The sequence below is a fragment of the Ctenopharyngodon idella genome, chromosome 9, assembly GCF_019924925.1.
Source record: "Ctenopharyngodon idella isolate HZGC_01 chromosome 9, HZGC01, whole genome shotgun sequence".
NCBI lineage: Eukaryota > Metazoa > Chordata > Actinopteri > Cypriniformes > Xenocyprididae > Ctenopharyngodon > Ctenopharyngodon idella.
Window position 1 is genome coordinate 21,169,457 of NC_067228.1, and position 19,931 is coordinate 21,189,387.

Consider the following 19,931-nt stretch of genomic DNA (forward strand, 5'->3'; position numbering starts at 1 on the left):
TATTTAGTGTTGTTCTCCTTCATCTTATGTTTTGAGGATGCTGCTGTGTTATTGAGAAGTGCAAGGTGTTCCCTGCTTAACCTTCCTCCAATCCTCTAATTGTTAAATGAATCCTTAACATGTTTGCATTTGCATTAACCACTAGATTATGTTAATTGCCAGGCTTCACTTGGCAGAGCGGTTGTTTGATATTGTAATGGAGACGAGGTTAGCAGAGAGTAGTTCATTTGCTGGAGCACCAGGAGGGATCAGCACTCACACTTTAGCATTTGTCTTCGCTCATATGCACGGCAAATTGAATTTGCAGTTGCCGATAAAAGGATGCAAGTTACCCCTCATGTTAACCTCTGATACCCATGCAGGTTGCTTGCTTGTCAAGCGCTGGAAGGGTTTTGTGGGTTAGCACCTCACCTAAGAGCTCCCTCATCAGTGCACAGCTCATTCACACATAGTAAAGCCAGGTGTCTCAGAGAATTATGGGTTTCATTAGCTCTATGCTCAGACACTTTTCCTAGATAAAAAGAAACTGAGAGCTAGCGACTCACTAACTGACCTTTCCCGTCTTTTGAAAAGTGGTCAATGAGTTTTTTTTCACCTCCAGTTCATGCTGAAGTCAACGGCCAACGATGCCAATGAAAATTCCACAGATAACGTAGATACCAAATGGTACTTGTATATTTGCATGGTGGTCTGCTTTTATTTTGCTGAGATTCGCTCTGATTTACTGTCAAAATGAGGACAAGGAAGCAGTCATTAAGGGGTAAAGGACCCTATATACTTCAAGTGAAATTGAAGACGAACTGGAGTGACATCATTTTAAACAAAATTAGGTCGAAACAGTTCATTTCAGGAGCTCGAGACAGCTTGCTAAAGCAAATTTTCCAGGAAAGTTCTCTCAGGCTGGTACACTCCTTCAAACTACCGTTGGTCTTTGGTGATCATGTAATAGGTAGGTGTGACTCTGGGGCTCCATCTTATTTAACGTGGAAATCTTCTTCGGTTAATTTCTTCTGTTCAGTCCATTGAGGTCAGACACGAGTAAAAACATGATAACACTGGAGAACCGAATTGCAGAGCTATTCATCTAAATGTTGGTGGCGGTGTTGAGATGTTTGCTAACAGTATTCTGCTGAAAAGGTATTTCAAACTTCTTTTTACCTCTAACCAAAGAACTAAAAAGAACCTGGCATGAGTATATCAGAGCCACATTTGTGGGTTGTTAAGATTTTCTAGCACTTCTTCAACTGTTGTTCTTCAAAAGTTGCTAAGTGGGCAGCTGGCTTAAGAGAGAGTCTTTGGAGCACCTGAGTTATGCCATCTGCTCAGGTCAGGGAATTCACATAAAATTTAACAAGGTTCAGCTGCACACTTTATTGAATTTTGCTCCTCTGATAGTTTTTAAGTGAATAGATGGTGAAGAGCAAAGGGATAAGAATGGTCTGAACAGAGATCTCAAACTGTATCTAGAATCATATTCTTGCCCTGCAGGCTGCATCTCATCTCTGAGACTCTGCCCCTGGCATCACACCTGGATGTTGGCCCTAAACCAGGACAGATTGGGGTCACAGAATTTGAAAATAGAATCATAGATGCCTGACATCAGGGTTCATATATATAGCAATGAACGTGAAAGTAGAAATGTCAACTGTTGATTTCATTATTATTTTGTAATATTTTCATTTTATTATTTCCATAGAGACTCTAAAGAGAATACCCCATAACACAGTATTACCTGACTTTTCTTTTGTCCTGATACTGCCACAACCTCATCAGTAATGCTCAAGTACCCCTTCTTTTGGGTACTTTATGAATTGAACTTAATGCATCAGCTACCAAAAAATGTGAGATTGTGAAATTATTAATTATAGTGCCGTTTAAAAGCTTTGGGTCAGTAAGACTTCTTTGAAAGTCTCTTAGGCTCACCAAGACTGCAATTATTTAATTAAAAATACTGTAGAAACAGTAATATTGTGAAATATTTTAAAATGTAATTTATTCCTGTGATGGCAAAGCTGAATGTTCAGCATTATTACTCCAGTCTTCAGTGTCACATGATCCTTCAGAAATCATTCTAATATGTTGATTTGCTGCTCAAGAAAGATTTCTTATTATCAATGTTGAAAACCTAATATTTTTGTGGAACACATAATACATTTATTTTCAGGATTCTTTGAGTAGGAAGTTCAAGAGAACAGCATTTATGTGATCTTTCGCTCACACTTTAGATTAGTGTCCAATTCTCACTATTCACTAACTAATAACTATGACTTTTGTCTCAAACTCCTAATCACTGTTTATTAATAGTTAGTAAAGGTAGTTGTTAAGTTTATTGGGTTGAATTAAAAGAATGTTGCATGGTCATGCAGAATAAGGCAATTAATAAGTGAGAATTGGACCCTAAACTAAAGTGTTTCTTTTGTAACAATGTAATCCTTGGCAAATTTAAGTAATTTTTTTCCATTCTCAAAAAAAAAAAAAAAAAACTTACCCCAAACTTTTGAAAGGTACTATATATGTCATATTGTATTGCTAAGCATCGGTGCAACTTTGCACATAAATATAGAATTGCAGGAGTTCATATATCTGCTGTTTTACAGCTTTGAACGTGGCTCATCCAGTGGTATTTATAATGCACAATGTTTCAAGTCTTTTATTTTTAACTCAAGTGTTATGTATTGTGAGGCGGCTGTTTTTGCACTGATGCCTGATTTATGACTTATTTATTATGAACAATCTTATATTTTGGTTTTCTTCCATCAAGCTGGTACAAAGTACCTTTAATTCGTAAAATATTTACTTAGCTGAACTATCTGAAAGAGAGTGTATATTGTGATACTTTATAAAATGACCTGTACTTGATTTTTAGTCATTTTTAGACTTCTTTCCCAGGAGGATATCCAGGAGCAGGGATATGACTGAGCTTGAACAAATTATGATGTTAGACAATCATCGAGGACTGAGATCCCTCTATCTCTTTCTCTCTCAGTCCTGGTCCGCTGGTGAACTGAATGCTAATAGCATGAGATTAGCACTAGCTTTGCACTTTAGGCTTGATTTGGTGACTTAACTTGGAGAGCTAGTAGTTTGATGCCATCAATATCTTTATGCTTTTACAAGTTGAGGATGTTGGCATGGAAACAGCTAGCTGTTTCCATGGGACCTTGTTGAGTAGTTGTTATGGTAACGAACTCGTTTCTGTAGAATATGATATCTGATATTTAAGTTTCGATCATGTAGAGGCTGTGGGTGTATTGTTTGTTTAGGATGCGTTTACGCTAAGATGAAGGACTGTTATTGAGTTTTCCCATTACTTGCATCATAACGCATGATGATTATATGGAGTCAGCGATAAATGTGGGGGTGTACGTGGTACTACTGTAGTGAAGATTGTCCCTCAGGTCCTCGCCTACATACGAACACACACTCACACTCCTCCACAAAGGAATCTGTGTTAGCGGGTGCTTTCTATCTCACACCTACACCATCATCTACTCTTCTAGAAATGCAACAGAAGAGTGCAAGAATAATTAGAGATGCCCAAATGATAAAAGTCCCTCTATTTTTATCCTCACCGTCCTTTCCTTGTGTCTCCCCACCTCTGTTGTGATTCGTAAAGTGGTAGGTCCCTCCAGCTTGTTCGTCAGGGTGTGAGAGACACCGTTGGCTTTCTTATTAAAAAACCCAGCGGAGGGCCTCCACCTCAGTCTCTCAGCCCTCCCTCTCAGCCTCATTTGACTATTTTGCTCTTTTATTCTCACTTTCTGTCTTTGTGTCTAACATCTGTGATTCTTCAAAGCACTGCCGAAGTAACCTGCTGTTAAACAGTGCCGTCTTTCCTCTGTTTCTTTCATTTCTTTCCCCTCATTTCATTTGCATCGCTGCCGTCTGCTGTTCCTCCTCTGTCAATCATCTCTCTCTCACGCAGTCTTTCTCGTATTTCATTAGTTTTATATAAGCCGTTTTCTCACCCCACCCGCTCGCTGTTGTTTCATTAGCGTTGCGTGCCTTTTGCGTGGCTTGTGTGCTCTAGCTCAGCGGTGATAATGTGTGAGCAAACATGAAGTTGAATAATTGAGTTCTTGTCATGCGCAGATGCCCCCAATGTGCATGCAGGTAAACCAACTTGCTGAAACCCGGAGGATTCATTATCACATGTGCAGTAATGCAGAAGCAGCGCATGTTCAGTCTGTTCGTTTGAAGCTTACATCTCATCTCCTTTTATTTATTCAGGGCCAGTTGCAAAGAAAGAGAGACAGGCTGATTGATTCATAAAGGCTTTCATGCAGCTCTCTGGAAAAACTTCATTTTTAGAGTGAGTTTGAAGTCCTCTATTTATGATTATAATGTCAAGTGGCTCAGCTGAACCCAGTTGCACATTCTACAGTTCTTAGTCCTAGACTGAATCTGCAGACTTCCTTGCTGATTCTAAGCAATTATCTGATATAATGTGTTAAATGGAGCTGTGAGTACTGTTATTGCTACTGTAGCTGAAAGCATAATCATATTAGTGCTCATATTAGGACTTGCATTTATGCATTTAACAGGCATTTTTTGTCTAGGCATAAACTATATATCCTTACAATATTGGTTAATGGCCACTAATATAATAGTGGACATTAACCAGTATTGTAAGGATATGTAGTTTATATCATATTAGGTATATTATTTATATTTATAGATATATTACATTTTTATTTATTTTATTTATACTTCACATTTTTTATATATATATATATATATATATATCCCTAAATAAAAAATGGCTTATAGAGTCAGCCAGTACATCATCCAAAAGGGGAAGCCATACTTTAAGGTTTCGAGTGAGTTAAAGGGTTAGTTCACCCAAAAATGAAAATAATGTAATTTATTACTCACCCTCATGCCATTCCACACCCATAAGACCTTCGTTAATCTTTGGAACACAAATTAAGATATTTTTGATTAAATCTGATGGCTCAGTGAGGCCTCCATAGCCAGCAATGACATTTCCTCTCTCAAGATCCATTAATGTACTAAAAACATATTTAAATCAGTTCATGTGAGTACAGTGGTTCAATATTAATATTATAAAGCGACGAGAATATTTTTGGTACGCCAAAAAAAACAAAATAACCAATTTCAAAACACTGTGTCAGGAAGCTTCAGAGCATTATGAATCAGCGTGTCGAATCAGCGGTTCGGAGCGCTAAAGTCACGTGATTTCAGCAGTTTGGCGGTTTGACACGCGATCCGAATCATGATTCGATACGCTGATTAATAACGCACCAAAAATATTCTTGTCGCTTTATAATATTAATATTGAACCACTGTACTCACATGAACTGATTTAAATATGTTTTTAGTACATTAATGGATCTTGAGAGAGGAAATGTCATTGCTGGCTATGCAGGCCTCACTGAGCCATCAGATTTCAACAAAAATATCTTAATTTGTGTTCCAAAGATTAACAAAGGTATTACGGGTGTGGAACAGCATGAGGGTGAGTAATAAATGACATTATTTTCATTTTTTGGTGAACTAACCCTTTAAAATGGTTGGATGAAGGAATGAGGCAAGGATTCAAGATGCAGTACAATGGGCATTTTTTTGTTATAAAAAAAAAAAATATATATTAAAACAAAAACAAACAAAAAGTACCCCATGAGGGAAAACTCTGCATCCAAACACTAGCAGAGCACAGCAGAACCAGGCAGGGAGCAGGACACGACGGGAACACTGTGATAATAGACTACAAACTCGCACGGGACTGAAAACACAAGGAGATTAAATAGGGAGCAAACAAATCTGGTTACGAGGGAGGACAGGTGGAGCAAATGAAACAATAATCAGATAACAAGAAGGGCGGGGTTAGACAATAGACACGAGAGTGCATGGCACATAGAAACAAACATGATAAGCCATGTGCTCACACTAAACATGATTAAAATCAAGAGCTCATGGCCAGTGAACCCAATCATAAGACATGTGCTCAAACAAAACATGACACGAACAGGCAGCCAATGAGAGTTTTCACTGACTGCATGTCCACACAAAACATAACATGAAAGCACGCAGCCAAAATAAAAACCACATGCTATACGAAACAACACACACGACATGGACAGAAGAGAGTGCGGCCTGAGCAAACTCAGAACGGCATGCTCACATAACAAAACAGGCTGAACAGGAGAATAAGCAAACAAACACATGGAGCATGAATGTCCAAACCCCGACACAGAACCGAAACCAAACTAGTCCGAAGTGCTGGTATCTGAACGCCACACTCCACACACAAAACGACTTGCATGGACAGAAGAGTGTATGACCCGAGCGAACTCAGAACTGCATGCTCACAATCACGAGACAGTAGGAGTGTCAGTGCTCTGTCACCAAACAAGATTAAACCAGACAGAAGTGACAGAACCCTGACAGGTTCATTTTAATTTTTGTTTTTTAGTATTTTAATGTTAATTTATTTAAACATTATAGTATATAATTTAAGCCATTTATCAGTTATGGCTGGGCTTTATTATGAAAATAACTAGTCTTATTAGTACTGGCAACAATTATCATTATATTATCAGTACATCCCTACTTTTCACTAAAGCAACATAATCTGTGTTTGAGCAATTAATGTATTCCCTGCCAGTCAAACCCATAACCGTGCCATTGCTAGCACCATGTGCTAGTGAGTTAAACTACAGGAATGCATTCTAATCTCAGGTAGAAGCTTATGTCAATTTAATTATTGAATAATTTGATGTTAATTAGATATTCTTCAACTGAAATGTTGTCTAGCTGTCATACGCCAGGTACATGCACTTGCGTTTACCTCAGGCCCTTCAAAAACCATTTTACCAAGGTGACAAGGTGCACAGTGCACCAGGAACATTTTATTACGTACTACTCCAAATGCTGGCTGGATGCATTGACATTGGACCCGCTTCAGTGCTGGAGACATGCAATGCTGGATTCACGGAATGGGTGACAAGGTGCAGGAAGCACCAGATGCACCTCATCACGCATTGCCAGCAGTATTACATTTCCATGCCATTCCTCTTGGCCTATTATCAGCCTGGAACTGGGCCAGCAATTTAAGATCCATTCATACTTCAGTTGAAATTTCCGAAGCATTTTTTCATGTTATACTTTTTAACTTTTATGGCCACAATTATTTTTGGAAAGTCATTTAAATAATTTTCATCTTTGTTACAGTTGAGCAAAAGTTCTGGTTGTCATCTTCAAATAGTCATGCTCAAATAACTCTGAAGCTCCTTTTATTTTGCAAAGGCCTGCTATATCTGGATTTGTAATGGTTTTTATTTTATATTTTTTATTTATATTTTTTATTTTTTGAAAAGCATCCTGGAAAAAGAAACTTGAGGCATTGGAGCCACATGGCAGCTGTCAGCACCTCATTCAGATAAATATTGTGGCTGAAGTTTGCAAGATGTCATGCAGGTTTATTTCCAGAATTTTGGTTTGTCACAAAAATCCATTTCTCGCACAGTGATGTCAGTGCTGTTTTTTTCACAGCCTGTGAAACGCCGTTCCCGGGCTGAAGATCTGACTGGTGCTAATCAATGCTAGCACCACACAAAGACATCTAGCAGTAATGGGATGCAGAATATCATGTTGTGTCGGCTCAGTGCTACAGGATGGAACCGTGGTGTCAGAAATGTGCTGGAATGCCCTGCTGCTGAGCTGAAGTGTGCGAGCGTGGGTTTGGGTAGCACTTTCGTATAGCAAGCTGTCCATGAAAAGAAATCTGTGTTTGTATGTTTGGCTTATCTGCAATCATGGGTCTCTTCTGCCTTCATGCTTCCCCAGCTTCATGCAAACATGTGTACATGTGCATCTGCAGCAAGTTGTTGACACATGTGAGCATATGGCACTGTACACGAGAGAGAGAGAGAGAAACTGTATAGACTAAACCCATAAGGGTAAGAACAGAAACGTAAGGGCAAGTACACGAACGCATACTTAATGTGTGCTCTTACAAATCCTAGTATTCTAGCTGGTGATTAGCTGGACATTTAAATTTAAATGTCTGTGCCTTAAAACTGATGTGATGTAAGTTACATAATGAATGTAACTATGTATTATACCTGTAGCTTCCCTTGTGGCAATGCTGAGAATGCAGTGTGTACCTGGAACACAATGGAACACACATTTTGGAACACAATGTTGCACTAAATTGAATATGTGTAGCTAGTAACCTAGCTACAGTGATCAGAGTAGTTATTGCTGTAATAAAATAAAATAATTATTAAAATTAGGTAAGTTGAAGTACTAAAATTGCTGAAACTGTAACAAAAATGATCTAAATATTAAAAAAAAAAAAAAAAAAAAAAAGTAAAAATGACAAAGGCACAATAAATTGCTAATTGCTAAATTACTTTAAAATTAAAATTAAAATAAAATAAAAAAATAGAAAATATAATTATAAATGCTAATTTAAAATATTAATCAATAATAAAAAATATTTATCAGTATCAGTTGATATTGGCTATTTAACTGTGCATGTTCATTTGCCCTATTGTTGCATTTAGATTACCTTTGACATCTAAAGCTTACCTAAAGTTAATCTTTAAAAACACTAATAATTAATTTAAAAAAAAAACTTAAATATAATTTTTCATATTGTACATTACATTACTGAGATGCCTAAATTAATTTAAAATGCTTTTATTTAAATTTAAAATGATTGATTTTATTTTTTTCCCCATTCATTTTTAGACAAAATAGTATACGTTTTTGATATTGGCCATTAATTTGTTTTCGGTCATAACATAAAAGTAATTATTGGTTTTAGCCAGAATTTTAATATATGCATATTGATACTTGTGCAGAGTACATTCTGACCTAAGAAAGCATGTATATATTTCAGTGTGTGCTGTATTCATTCTCTTAAATTCAGCTATATTTTATTGGAAAGCCAAAGGCTGTCAGAGGGAGAAAAGGAGTGAGGGGTTGTTGAGGACAAAAAGAGGCTTGTTTTTTCTGGAGGCTATAAGTTAATAAAAGGGTTGAGATTGCACTACCCTGCAGGAGAGAATCCTGTTTAAATGTTAATGGGACACGGGCTGAATGGCTTTAAGGGTATGTTTTGTTGTTCATGAACTCTACTCTCAAACTAACCTCATCCCTTGGTTTCCTCCGCAGTGATCCCAGACACTCTGACAGTGACGGCCGCTGCTCAGACTCTCTCGAAAGTGGAGGGGGACACTCTACAGCTGAGCTGTGAGGTCACACGTCAGACTTCCCAGCACACTCATGTTTCTGTAGGCTGGTACCTGCGCCCTGCTGATGACCCCAGTTCTGGTCCACGCGATCTGGTCACTCTGTCACGGGACTTCGTTCTACGGCCGGGGGGACAGTACCGTCAACGTCTATCTTCAGGAGACCTGCGGCTGGACAAGACCAGCGCCACTTCCTACCGTCTCACCATCTACAAGCTGCAGCCCACAGACCAGGGAGAGTTCTACTGCGAGGCCTCTGAATGGATCCAGGACCCGGATCGCTCTTGGTACGCCATGACCCGGAAAGAGTCAGAGAAGTCGTCTGTCAAAGTTCAGCCCACAGGTGAGTGTGAATTGTTTGGGGGGGTCCATCTGCATCTTTCAGAGGGTAATTGCTCTTTCAGATCCTAATTGCTAGTTATACACTGAGATTGATTTAATTTAACACAATGAATAGAAGAGGTGTTGGTAAAGAAAAGCATTGTTTTCTTCTCAGAGGTGGAAAAACACATATTTGAGCCAGATTCAGTTGCAGTGGGAACATAGCCGAAAAGAAAAGGGAAAAAAAAAGTCTTTGTAAAGGCAATTCAGAGATTTGTTTCTAAACTCATTATAAATGTTAGAAATGTATTGCTGAAAACACATTACAAAGAACTATGTAGTACTGAATTGTGGAGTTAGACCGTTAAACAGTTTTTCACCATTTTTGTGTTCAGGATTCTTTGGGCGGGCCTGAAATCATGGCTCTCTGATGCACTGGAGCCACTGAGCATGGCTCCTCCCCTAACACCATAATAACTAGAGCACATTAGCATCAGTGGTTCACCCGTTTAATCGCGAGTTACTGTCATTACTGTTAGTTACTACAGCCTACAGTTTGCTAGCTACCTATGCCTTCATCACGTAAATGCATATTACCTGATCATTTACAAAACAGCTCGGTCTCCTTATTTAACATAAATAAAACCATGATGGCTGTTAGTTTGATCTGTGACTATACAGACACATAATAATAAAAATGGTAAAGTGGCAAAATATATTTTGTTCTATGCTATTTATTGATAGCCTAACTTTATTTGGCTAAGTTAGGTTATGCTAGTTACATATTGCTAACTTGCATAAAAGGGAGAAAAAAAGATTACCATTCTGTTGCAGACTGAGAGGGACGATGTTGATTCTCGGGAAGCCGGTCAATGTCCTCTGAATTGGATTCTGGCTCTGGAGGCTCAAACATGTATGGCTTTGTAAATCCAATTAAGCTGCTAGAGGGAGCATTCATTCAGGTTGTAGTGGTATTTGACAGTTGAGAGAGGCGGCAGCTTTCCCGCGAGTGGGTGTGGTTTCGCCACCGACAGCGGACACGCCTGCTTATTTTTTCAAGATTTTGATAACTTATTTTATTTACTTGTTTTTTATCATTCAATTTTGGCTGGGTGGTTAATAAGACATTTTTCTGTGGTGTGACAAACTCAAACCACATTTAATATTGCTTTACACAGACTTTAAAGGGTTAGTTCACCCAAAAATGAAAATTCTGTCATTTATTACTCACGCTCATGCCGTTCCACACCTGTAAGACCTTCGTTAATCTTCAGAACGCAAATTGAGATATTTTTATTTAAATCCGATGGCTCCATGAGGCCTGCATAGGGAGCAATGACATTTCCTCTCTCAAGATCCATAAAGGTACTAAAAACATATTTAAATCACTTCATGTGAGTACAGTGGTTCAATATTAATATTATAAAGCGACAGGAATATTTTTGGTGCGCCAAAAAAAAAACAAAATAACGAATTGTTTAGTGATGGCCAATTTCAAAACACTGCTTCAGGAAGCTTCGGAGCATAATGAATCAGCGTGTCGAATCAGCGTGTCAAATCCGCAGTTCGGAGCACCAAAGTCACGTGATTTCAGCAGTTTGGCGGTTTGACACGCGATCCGAATCATGATTTGACACGCTGATTCATTACGCTCCGAATCTTCCTGAAGCAGTGTTTTGAAATCGGCCATAACTAAGTAGTTTTTTTTTTTTTTTGGCACACCAAAAATATTCTCGTCGCTTTATAATATTAATATTGAACCACTGTACTCACGTGAACTGATTTAAATATGTTTTTAGTACCTTTATGGATCTTGAGAGAGGAAATGTCATTGCTCCCTGTAGGCCTCACGGAGCCATCGGATTTAAACAAAAATATCTTAATTTGTGTTCCGAAGATCAACGAAGGTCTTACGGGTGTAAAACGGCACGAGGGTGAGTAATTAATGACAGAATTTTCATTGTTGGGTGAACTAACCCTTTAATGTGATATGAACAAAAATGAGGCTGTGAGAGATAGAAGTACTGTATGATGCTTTCAATAGGCCTCATTCCTGAAATATGAAAGAATTTACATATACTGTACATAAATTCAATCTTAAGTAAATTAACATAAAAAATGGTTTTATGAACCATTTACACAGAAATGTCTTCCATTCATGATTCTTGAAGGAGATATATTGTGTTCCTGAGTGTTATACTTTCAGCTGTTGAAACATAGAAAACATCAAAACATATCTTTCCAAAACATTTCCAGTGGAAAACAACTCTGAAATTGGACCATTATACATGGCCTAAAACTGGGTAATTAACCAAAAATTAATATTTTGACATCATTTACTCACTGTTGTTTTGTTCCAAACCTGTATGATTTTTTTTTTCTTCTGTGGAAAACAAAAGAGGATATTCTGAGAAATGTTTCAGTGTTTTTTGTCTAAACAATGGAAGTCTGTGGTCATTAAAACTGTTTGATTGCCAACATACAACATGAGGGTGAGTAAATGATGACAGAATTTAAATTTTTGGGTGAACTATCCCTTTTAAGAACAAACTGTACTATCATTCACAATCTTGTTTTTGGTTATATTAAATATGAATAAAATATAGTATTTTATGTAAATTAAATATAGTGTCTGCTCTTACTGAGGTGATAATGTCCACAGATGTGTATAATTCACCCCCACGAAACAAAGCATGTCATGCTCATGGTCTCATTTCTTTGTAAAACAGGGCATGCATGACTCTGCTTCCTGCAGAAATGCTTAAATATGCCCTATGAGCTGATCACTATCTAAAATTAAGCACATTACCAGAGTCCCCGAGCCGTGGCTGCTGATCCTCTTAACATTGAACTCCCTGTCATAGAGTACAGAGCAGGCATTGGCTCTTACAAGTCCTCTCCACTCAGTGATATTGCCAGTGTCATGAGGGTTAAGTCTCAGTGGTCTCTCAGCATCAGGTAATCAGAGACCGTCGCATCGACTCATATTACTCCAACCCGTCAGTTGAGTAATCTGCTTGATGACCAACATTTTTAATGGGGAAAAAAAAAAACCATTTAAATTCTGTCATCATTTACTCTCCCTCATATCATTCCAAACTCATAATGTTGTTTCTTTTGTGGAATGCAAAAGGAGATATTTTGAAGAATGGTTCCACATTTTTTTGTCCGAATAGTGAAAGTCAATGTAATACAGAACTTTCAAGCTCTAAAAAGGATAAAAGAAAAGAATCCATACGGCCTGACTGTTTCTAATGCCGGCACATTCATGTACAATTGTTGCATTTCACCCCCTATCAGTAGTCGAACAGAAGTTTTAAATTTGTCATGAAGTATTGTCAGCTTTGTTGCCATGGTAAAATGAATGAATAATGATTACATGAATATATCCACACAAAACAAATGAGCACCTATATGTTTGAAAGAAACAAAGTAGGTTTTCTTGGGCTGATCAACATAAATAATTATGTAATAATTTTAAAATAATAACTTCGACCATAATTATTAATAACCTGCCATTTCACAGAAATAATGTTTAAAGATTAACATTTTAGTGTGAAAAACATATTTGTTAATCTCACTTTGCACTCATTTTTTACATTACTTCTTGGTCTAGCCACAAAAGTGGAGCTCCCGTACTAATTTCCAATGGAAAAGAATGACTTCCCGTGTATCGCCGGAGATGGTGAAAAGGTGTATTGTTAGTTCTGGACCCTTTCATTATATATCTAATCTGTATTTTGTGTTCCACAGAAGAAAGAAATGTCATAAGGGTGAGTAAATGATGATTGAACTTTCATTTCTGGATTATCTATCTCTTAACTATCTCTGACACTTAGTGCCAGGCTTTAGGTCATGAGAACTAATGATGTTTGATGTCACTGGTGTCAAAGCTCTTGTGGCACGTCTAATAGCACCACGTTTTTGTCAATTTTTCAGTCAATAATGACTAAATTTTGCTCTGTGTGTTTCACAGCTGTCATATTAGGTGAGGTATTCTTTAGCACAATGCAGAGGGTGTCATAGATCTGAACTTTTCCTCTCTCCCCTTCTCCAGAATAGCTATATTTCATGGGACAGAGGCTGGAGCAGAAAAATGCCTCCCTCATCTTTGGCTTTAGTCCATTACTTTCCAATTTATTACAGAGTTGTAGCTCCATCCTGAGCATAAGACAGCATGTACAGCAGACATGAGCGCTGTCTCTCTCTGACTGACTGAACACAGGGCAGTAACTCAATCTCAAAGCACACTGGCCCAGTGGTTTGATGAGAATGGGAGGTGACAGCGCACCTCCTCATCAAACACACTGCGGGACGGGAGCTCGCAAGTGGCATGTTAATTCAGCCCTGTTATTGGTCAAGAGCCCCAGGGGGTGGGTGGATTGGATGAGGAGAGGACAGGTTGTGATTTTAGGGTGTTGATGCCTCCCAAGGGCACCTCCACAGAGCCAGGCTGCAGATGGGGACAGAGTCTAATGCGTGTGATTTGTGATCTTCAGTGCGTAGGATCAGGGTGGGATGAATGCAGATCATACGAACTCCTCATAGAGACAGATCGGAGACTCATCCACTTCCCTCCATTTCCCTTCAGCTCACCCGATCATTGATTCTTGTTACATGGTAATGTAACACTAAATACCTTGACTGCAAGCAAAAAAAAAAAAAAAAAGGAAGAAAAGAAAATCTGTCATCTTTTACTCACCCTCGTGTTGTTCCAAACCTGCATGACTTTGTTTTGAAGAACATAAAAAGAAGATATTTTGAAGAACGTTTTGGTTACCACTGACTTCCATTGGACAGAACAAAACAAACAAAAACCAAAAAAGCACTTCTCAAAATATTATGTTTTTAGGATGAACTATCCCTTTAAGTTTTTTTTTTTACCAATGATTCATATTCCTTAAAGGGGACATATTGTGGAAAACTGAGTTTTCCTTGCTCCTTTGAAATAAAAGTCTGAAATACAATGTAAAGCTCTCTTCCCAGTCTGCAGACCATTTACTGAAACTAAGCTGGAAAAATAGATCATTCAGAAACAGTCCTGGTTATAATGTCACAACCTCCACATTTAATTATTAATGCATATTCAGTATTCAACAATTTGGCTGGACTGTTGATTAAAGTTACGGAAACATTTTTTCACAATTTGGGGAAAAAAAAGGTCCATTGTAAGTAGCGATGTATGAAACACCACTCACTTTAATATCACTTCAAATCAAGCAGCTTTCTGTTGGTCTACAGTAAATTTGCTTGACCAACTTGAACATGAGCAAAATCTGCTTCGGAAACATTTCCGCCCTTGCGCAAAACTCCCATTCACATGGATTTCTATTGAAATGACTAGATTTTGTCAGACTAGAATCTAACCAAGTAAATGTAAATGTGACTCCACCTTAACAGTGTTAACTACATCAGTAGTCTAGCCAATTGTAACATTTTTAAGTCTTAAAGGTACAGTAGCAAAATGCCTTCAGCTTCAGAGAGAGTGAAAAATGGTTGTGTAACACTAAATAATCAATGTTTTGGTGCAAGAATCCAGAAAAGATTTTTAAATGAGCTTAGTGTGGACTTGAAACTGTGGACTGATTCAGTTGCTTTTAATAAACTCATTTATCATTTTTATTGGTAAACTTTATTAAAGTCTCAGAATGTGGAGTCATTTACAGTAAATGGTCTTTGAAAGCTTTTAGAGATAGTCATCTGTACTGTAAGCATCTTCCGGTCAAATGTCCCAGTTTCTAACAATCTACACTAACTAAAGACACACAATGATTTTGTGAGGTTGTTACAACTCCATGCTTTTTACTGCCCTTCACTATTAGTGTTGTTATTGTTAACTAAATCTAAAACTATTAAAAACTGTTTTTGTTAATTGAAATAAAGTAATGAAATAAAATAAAATGAAAAACTTAAAAGAGTTGCCTTGGCAACTAACTAATAAATAAGCAAAAATACTAACAATGCTACCAAGACCAACTGAACAAAAATGATCCTTAAATGGTCTTGATGCTGTAGACGTACTGATATGTTCTTCAGAGATTCAGTTTTAGTTATATTGGGCTGTCTTGAAGTCACAAAGGTTTTTTCCCCTTTAACTTTTCTTTAAAAGATGCTGGCAATTGCATAAGAAAGGGTACACTAAAAACACTGGAAACTTTGTTAAAAGGTGGTTTCTAAACAAATATTTAATGGATTTTAAAGTGAGTCAAGGTGAAGTCATTACAGCCTGATCCTTCAGTATGCAAGCCAGGCTTCACCTGACTGAGATTCCCATTAGAAATTCTAGAGAGCATTTCAAGAGCAACACTGAGACGAGGGAAGACAGATTTGTCTGTAATCCCCTTTTCTAGCAGGCTGTGTCCAAGTCCCCTTCTAGCTAGACAAGACTCTCACAATGTTCTCTGTGCACTAGCCAGTGGACTGTTAGGCACAATTGAAAGTGCACATGTCTGTGCAGGAGTGATTGGGAGGCTGCTTTGTGGGTTTTTAAGCAGTTTATATATTTTCAATTTTAGTTGTCTGAATTGACTGGGCTGGATTGGCTAGAAAATTCTGGTTTCAGCTAGTAGTTGTGTTTTGGAACAGCTTGTTAGGTTGGTTTCTAGCTGGTCATTAGCATGTACACCAGATTGGACCAAAAAAAAAAAAACAGTTACCAACTGGTCATACCAGCTTATGGTGCTCAAGCTGGTTTTTGGAGCACGGTGGCTAGTCAACCAGCCAATTACCAACTTGGTCCCGCTAACAGTAATCATGTTCCAAAAAGACACATTGGAACCAACTGGATTTTCCAGCAGGGAAGCTCAAAGCTGGTGAAGAGAGCCACACGATTACGCACTCAGTCATGTGCGATTATTCTATTTTACATATATTGACATTAGCTCAATGCACACCATATGTCATGTTCATAACACGTGTAAACGTTTGTGTGTTTTCTCTCGTCTGTCTGTTAATGTGTTTATTGCTCTGGTGAACTGTGGGGGGAAAACAGAAGTTGTGCGGTAAGCATTAATAGGACATCAAACGGCTCATTGAAGCACATACTACAGCAGATCGATGGACTCATTTTGTGACGAAGCTTTTGGCAGCGAATCCTGCACAGCAGCTTGTTCGTGCAGCCCTCTTCCAGCTACCACAGTTATTACCGCTCACTCTCAACACAATTGTCTCTTTCTCTCTCTTTCTCTCTCTCTCTCTGGTTAGCTGTCATACAAATCTATTGTGCATACTAAATTCAAATCTAATGGCATCATTCATGCTGTTAACCCTCAATCCTGACATTTCCTTCCCATTCTAAATTCTTTATTCATGTGACTTTGAGAGTATCCCTCTCCTTATGAATGCCACATTTGTTCACAGTCATCGTACTGTACTGTACTTGACTATAACAAAGCTGTAAAAGGAGGTAGAACGTCTTCATAATTAGATTCTAATAAGTTGTCAGCCCCTGAGGTCTTGGGTGCAGTGAACATAGTGACTTTGTGCGACTTTCGTACAAAGCACTTTTGTACTCCTGTCTGTCAGTCATCTCTTCCAGGGCACATGGAGGAGCAATGAAGTATAGCTAGTATACTCTTGCTGTCTCCCTCTCTGAGCCGTCAAGCACACTGGAACATCACCCCAAACTAGGATTATTTGTAGAATTACATGCTGAATAATCTAGTTTTTAAAGCAGAAACATTTGTCTTTTTTTTTTTTTTTTTTATCTCTCTCGTTTTTGCACTACCATCTGTCTTAAAATTTTTGGCTTTGATTACATGGTACAGTGGGTCTTTGATCAATGAATGCCCTTGATGACTGCTGCATGACTGCTGTGCACGCTTTTCATATGAGCGAAATGCACGTACGATAAGGCCAGGCAAGATAGTTAATCTCAATATTTTTCAGCCTTTTTTCAGCGCTTATATATTTATATTATAAATATGCAATTATGGTATTTATAGTATTAAACATATACATGTTATTTAATTAATTAATTATTTATTTATGAAGTAATTAAAGGGTTAATTCACCCAAAAATGAAAATTCTGTCATTAATTACTCACCCTCGTGTCGTTCCACACCCGCAAGACCTTCGTTCATCTTCAGAACACAAATTAAGCTATTTTTGATAAAATCCGATGGCTCGGTGAGGCCTGCATTGACAGCAAGATAATAACACTTTCAAATGCCCATAAAGTTATTAAAGACATATTTAAAACAGTTCATGTGACTACAGTGGTTCAACCTTAATGTTATGAAGCGACGAGAATACATTTTGTGCACAAAAAAAACAAAATAATGACTTTATTCAACAATATCTAGTGATGGGCGATTTCAAAACACTGCTTCATGAAGCTTTGAAGCTTTACAGATCTCTTGTTTTGAATCAGTGGTTCGGAGCGTGTATCAAAGTCACGTGAACCATTGAAATTTCAAAACGTTTATGATGTAACAAAGCCTCGTTTACTGAAATCACGTGACTTTGGCAGTTTGATACACGCTCCGAACCACTAATTCGTTTGTGTCATGACACAAACAAATTGTTGAATCTGAGAGTTATAAGCAGATTCTTTGAAACAGACCTGATTAATGAAAATTTATTGAACTTTGCATTAAAATCCTTGCAAATGTTGCTTCATTCACAGTATAATATGAATATTCAGTCTTATCACCCAACCCTAATTTATGCCCATTGATTTGCCACCCTTTTAATCCAAAATGTGCTAAGACTGGTAATAGATGTAAAAAGTAGGAGTACTGATATGGAATGTGTTGATTAGCCTTTGATGCTTATTTTGAAACACAGATCTGTGCATGAAAAATCAGTCAAACATCCCACAAACACATACAGAATTCAGATTTTGGTGACCTCTCATCCTCAACATACTGATCTACAATAGAGGGTTATATGTATTCACCTAATGTATCCCGTCGCCTTTCTCTCCATTTTTCTCCCCCACTCATTTCCACATGCAGCTCTTCATCTCCACTGCTAATTAATCTGTCTGAAGCGTGCTGGTTTAGTCCTAATACGCAGACCGGCTCCATTCAGGCGGGCAGTAATGTCCTAATGGAGCATCACGCTGCTTGAGTACCGCAGGAGAAAAGGGAAAAACAGCCACTGGCCTTTGTTTCCCTCTGATCTGTGAATTCCTCTTTTAGCACAGGCCTGTTTACTGTGCTGTTATTTTGGAGAGCAGCGCACAGCATGAGATGCAAATAATGACTGCATGTAAAAACACACATCATCATCCCCCCTTTTACATTTCCTGAGTCCTGTCTGTGTCAGTGCCATGTACTTACGTAGTTGGAGTATTTCGCAGGAAGTGGGTTGTAGTAATTAGAGCCCAGGGGCAATCACCTCTGAAGAAGCCAAATGAAGTGAAGAAAGTGCTTTTCTGATGAGGCGCGCAAACTGCATATCATATGGAAATTTGTCCTACAAATGATGATTCGTTTGTGTTTGATGTCAGTGTCTGTTTGAATTTAGTGCAATGTGGACCGTTTTGTCATGACTAAATTATCCTTTCTCTCTTTTTCTCTCGTAGATCGGGACTTTAGTATCCAGGTGACCACTGAGCGCCGGGCCTACACGGCTGGTGAGCCGCTGGAGCTCCGCTGCACCATTGACGCTCAGAATGTTCCAGAGCGCTTCTTCTCGGTGTCGTGGGTCTTCAGCAGCTCACCCGTAGCCGTGATCGGGCCCAGCGCCGTGCCCGTACTGGGACCCAACTATGTGGAGCGAGAAGCATCCGGCCTCCTGACAGTGCGCAAAGAGAGCCCGTCCATCCATCTGCTCAAGTTGCAGCGGCTACTGCCGGAGGATTCTGGGAAATACATCTGCAGAGTGACGGAGCGGGAAAAGACCCCCACTGGAGATTTCATCGACCGCAGCAAGCGGTCCCGTAACGTTCAGATCACTGTAACCCCTCTCAGTGAGTATCACGGTTCTTTATCGGCCCTCTGTTTCTGACTGGCCCCTAGAGTTGTAGGCTGATACCTCTCAACTGCTCGCTTATTAAATGAAAAGATGAACCTTTCAGCCTCAATTCTGATGTTCATCACCATAAGTGGATTATTCTGATCTAGTTTAGCTTATAAGATAGCAGTTTAAAGAAATAGAGATTTCAGAAATTGATTTAGTAATATTGTGGAGGCGAACTGCTATTAAAGTTCTACTTATTCTTGCTGAATCTTTCTAAAGCCTTATTCACAGCAGCGCCATATTTGATTTTTTAACTGGAATGAAAGGGAGGCTGTGAGGGACAGACATACATCTCTTCAGTGGGTTGTACTGTTATTTAATGTGCTTTTGGATTGTTCTGCTGATGAAACACTCCTGAAATTTCTTGGAAAGACATTTTTGCAGACTCTAGACAACATAAGCTGTGGAAAATTATAAGTGAT

General features: G+C 38.4%; 1 protein-coding gene across 1 annotated transcript in view; it reads left to right on the plus strand.

Moving 5' to 3' along the window:
- The window catches only part of igsf3 (immunoglobulin superfamily, member 3), a 153,371-nt gene that overhangs the window by 81,363 nt on the left and 52,077 nt on the right, over positions 1–19,931 (plus strand). Inside the window, exons 3-4 of the mRNA XM_051905096.1 lie at positions 9,145–9,564; positions 19,073–19,459. Coding sequence (XP_051761056.1) covers positions 9,145–9,564; positions 19,073–19,459 — 807 coding nt within the window. The remainder of the gene's footprint in view (positions 1–9,144; positions 9,565–19,072; positions 19,460–19,931) is intronic.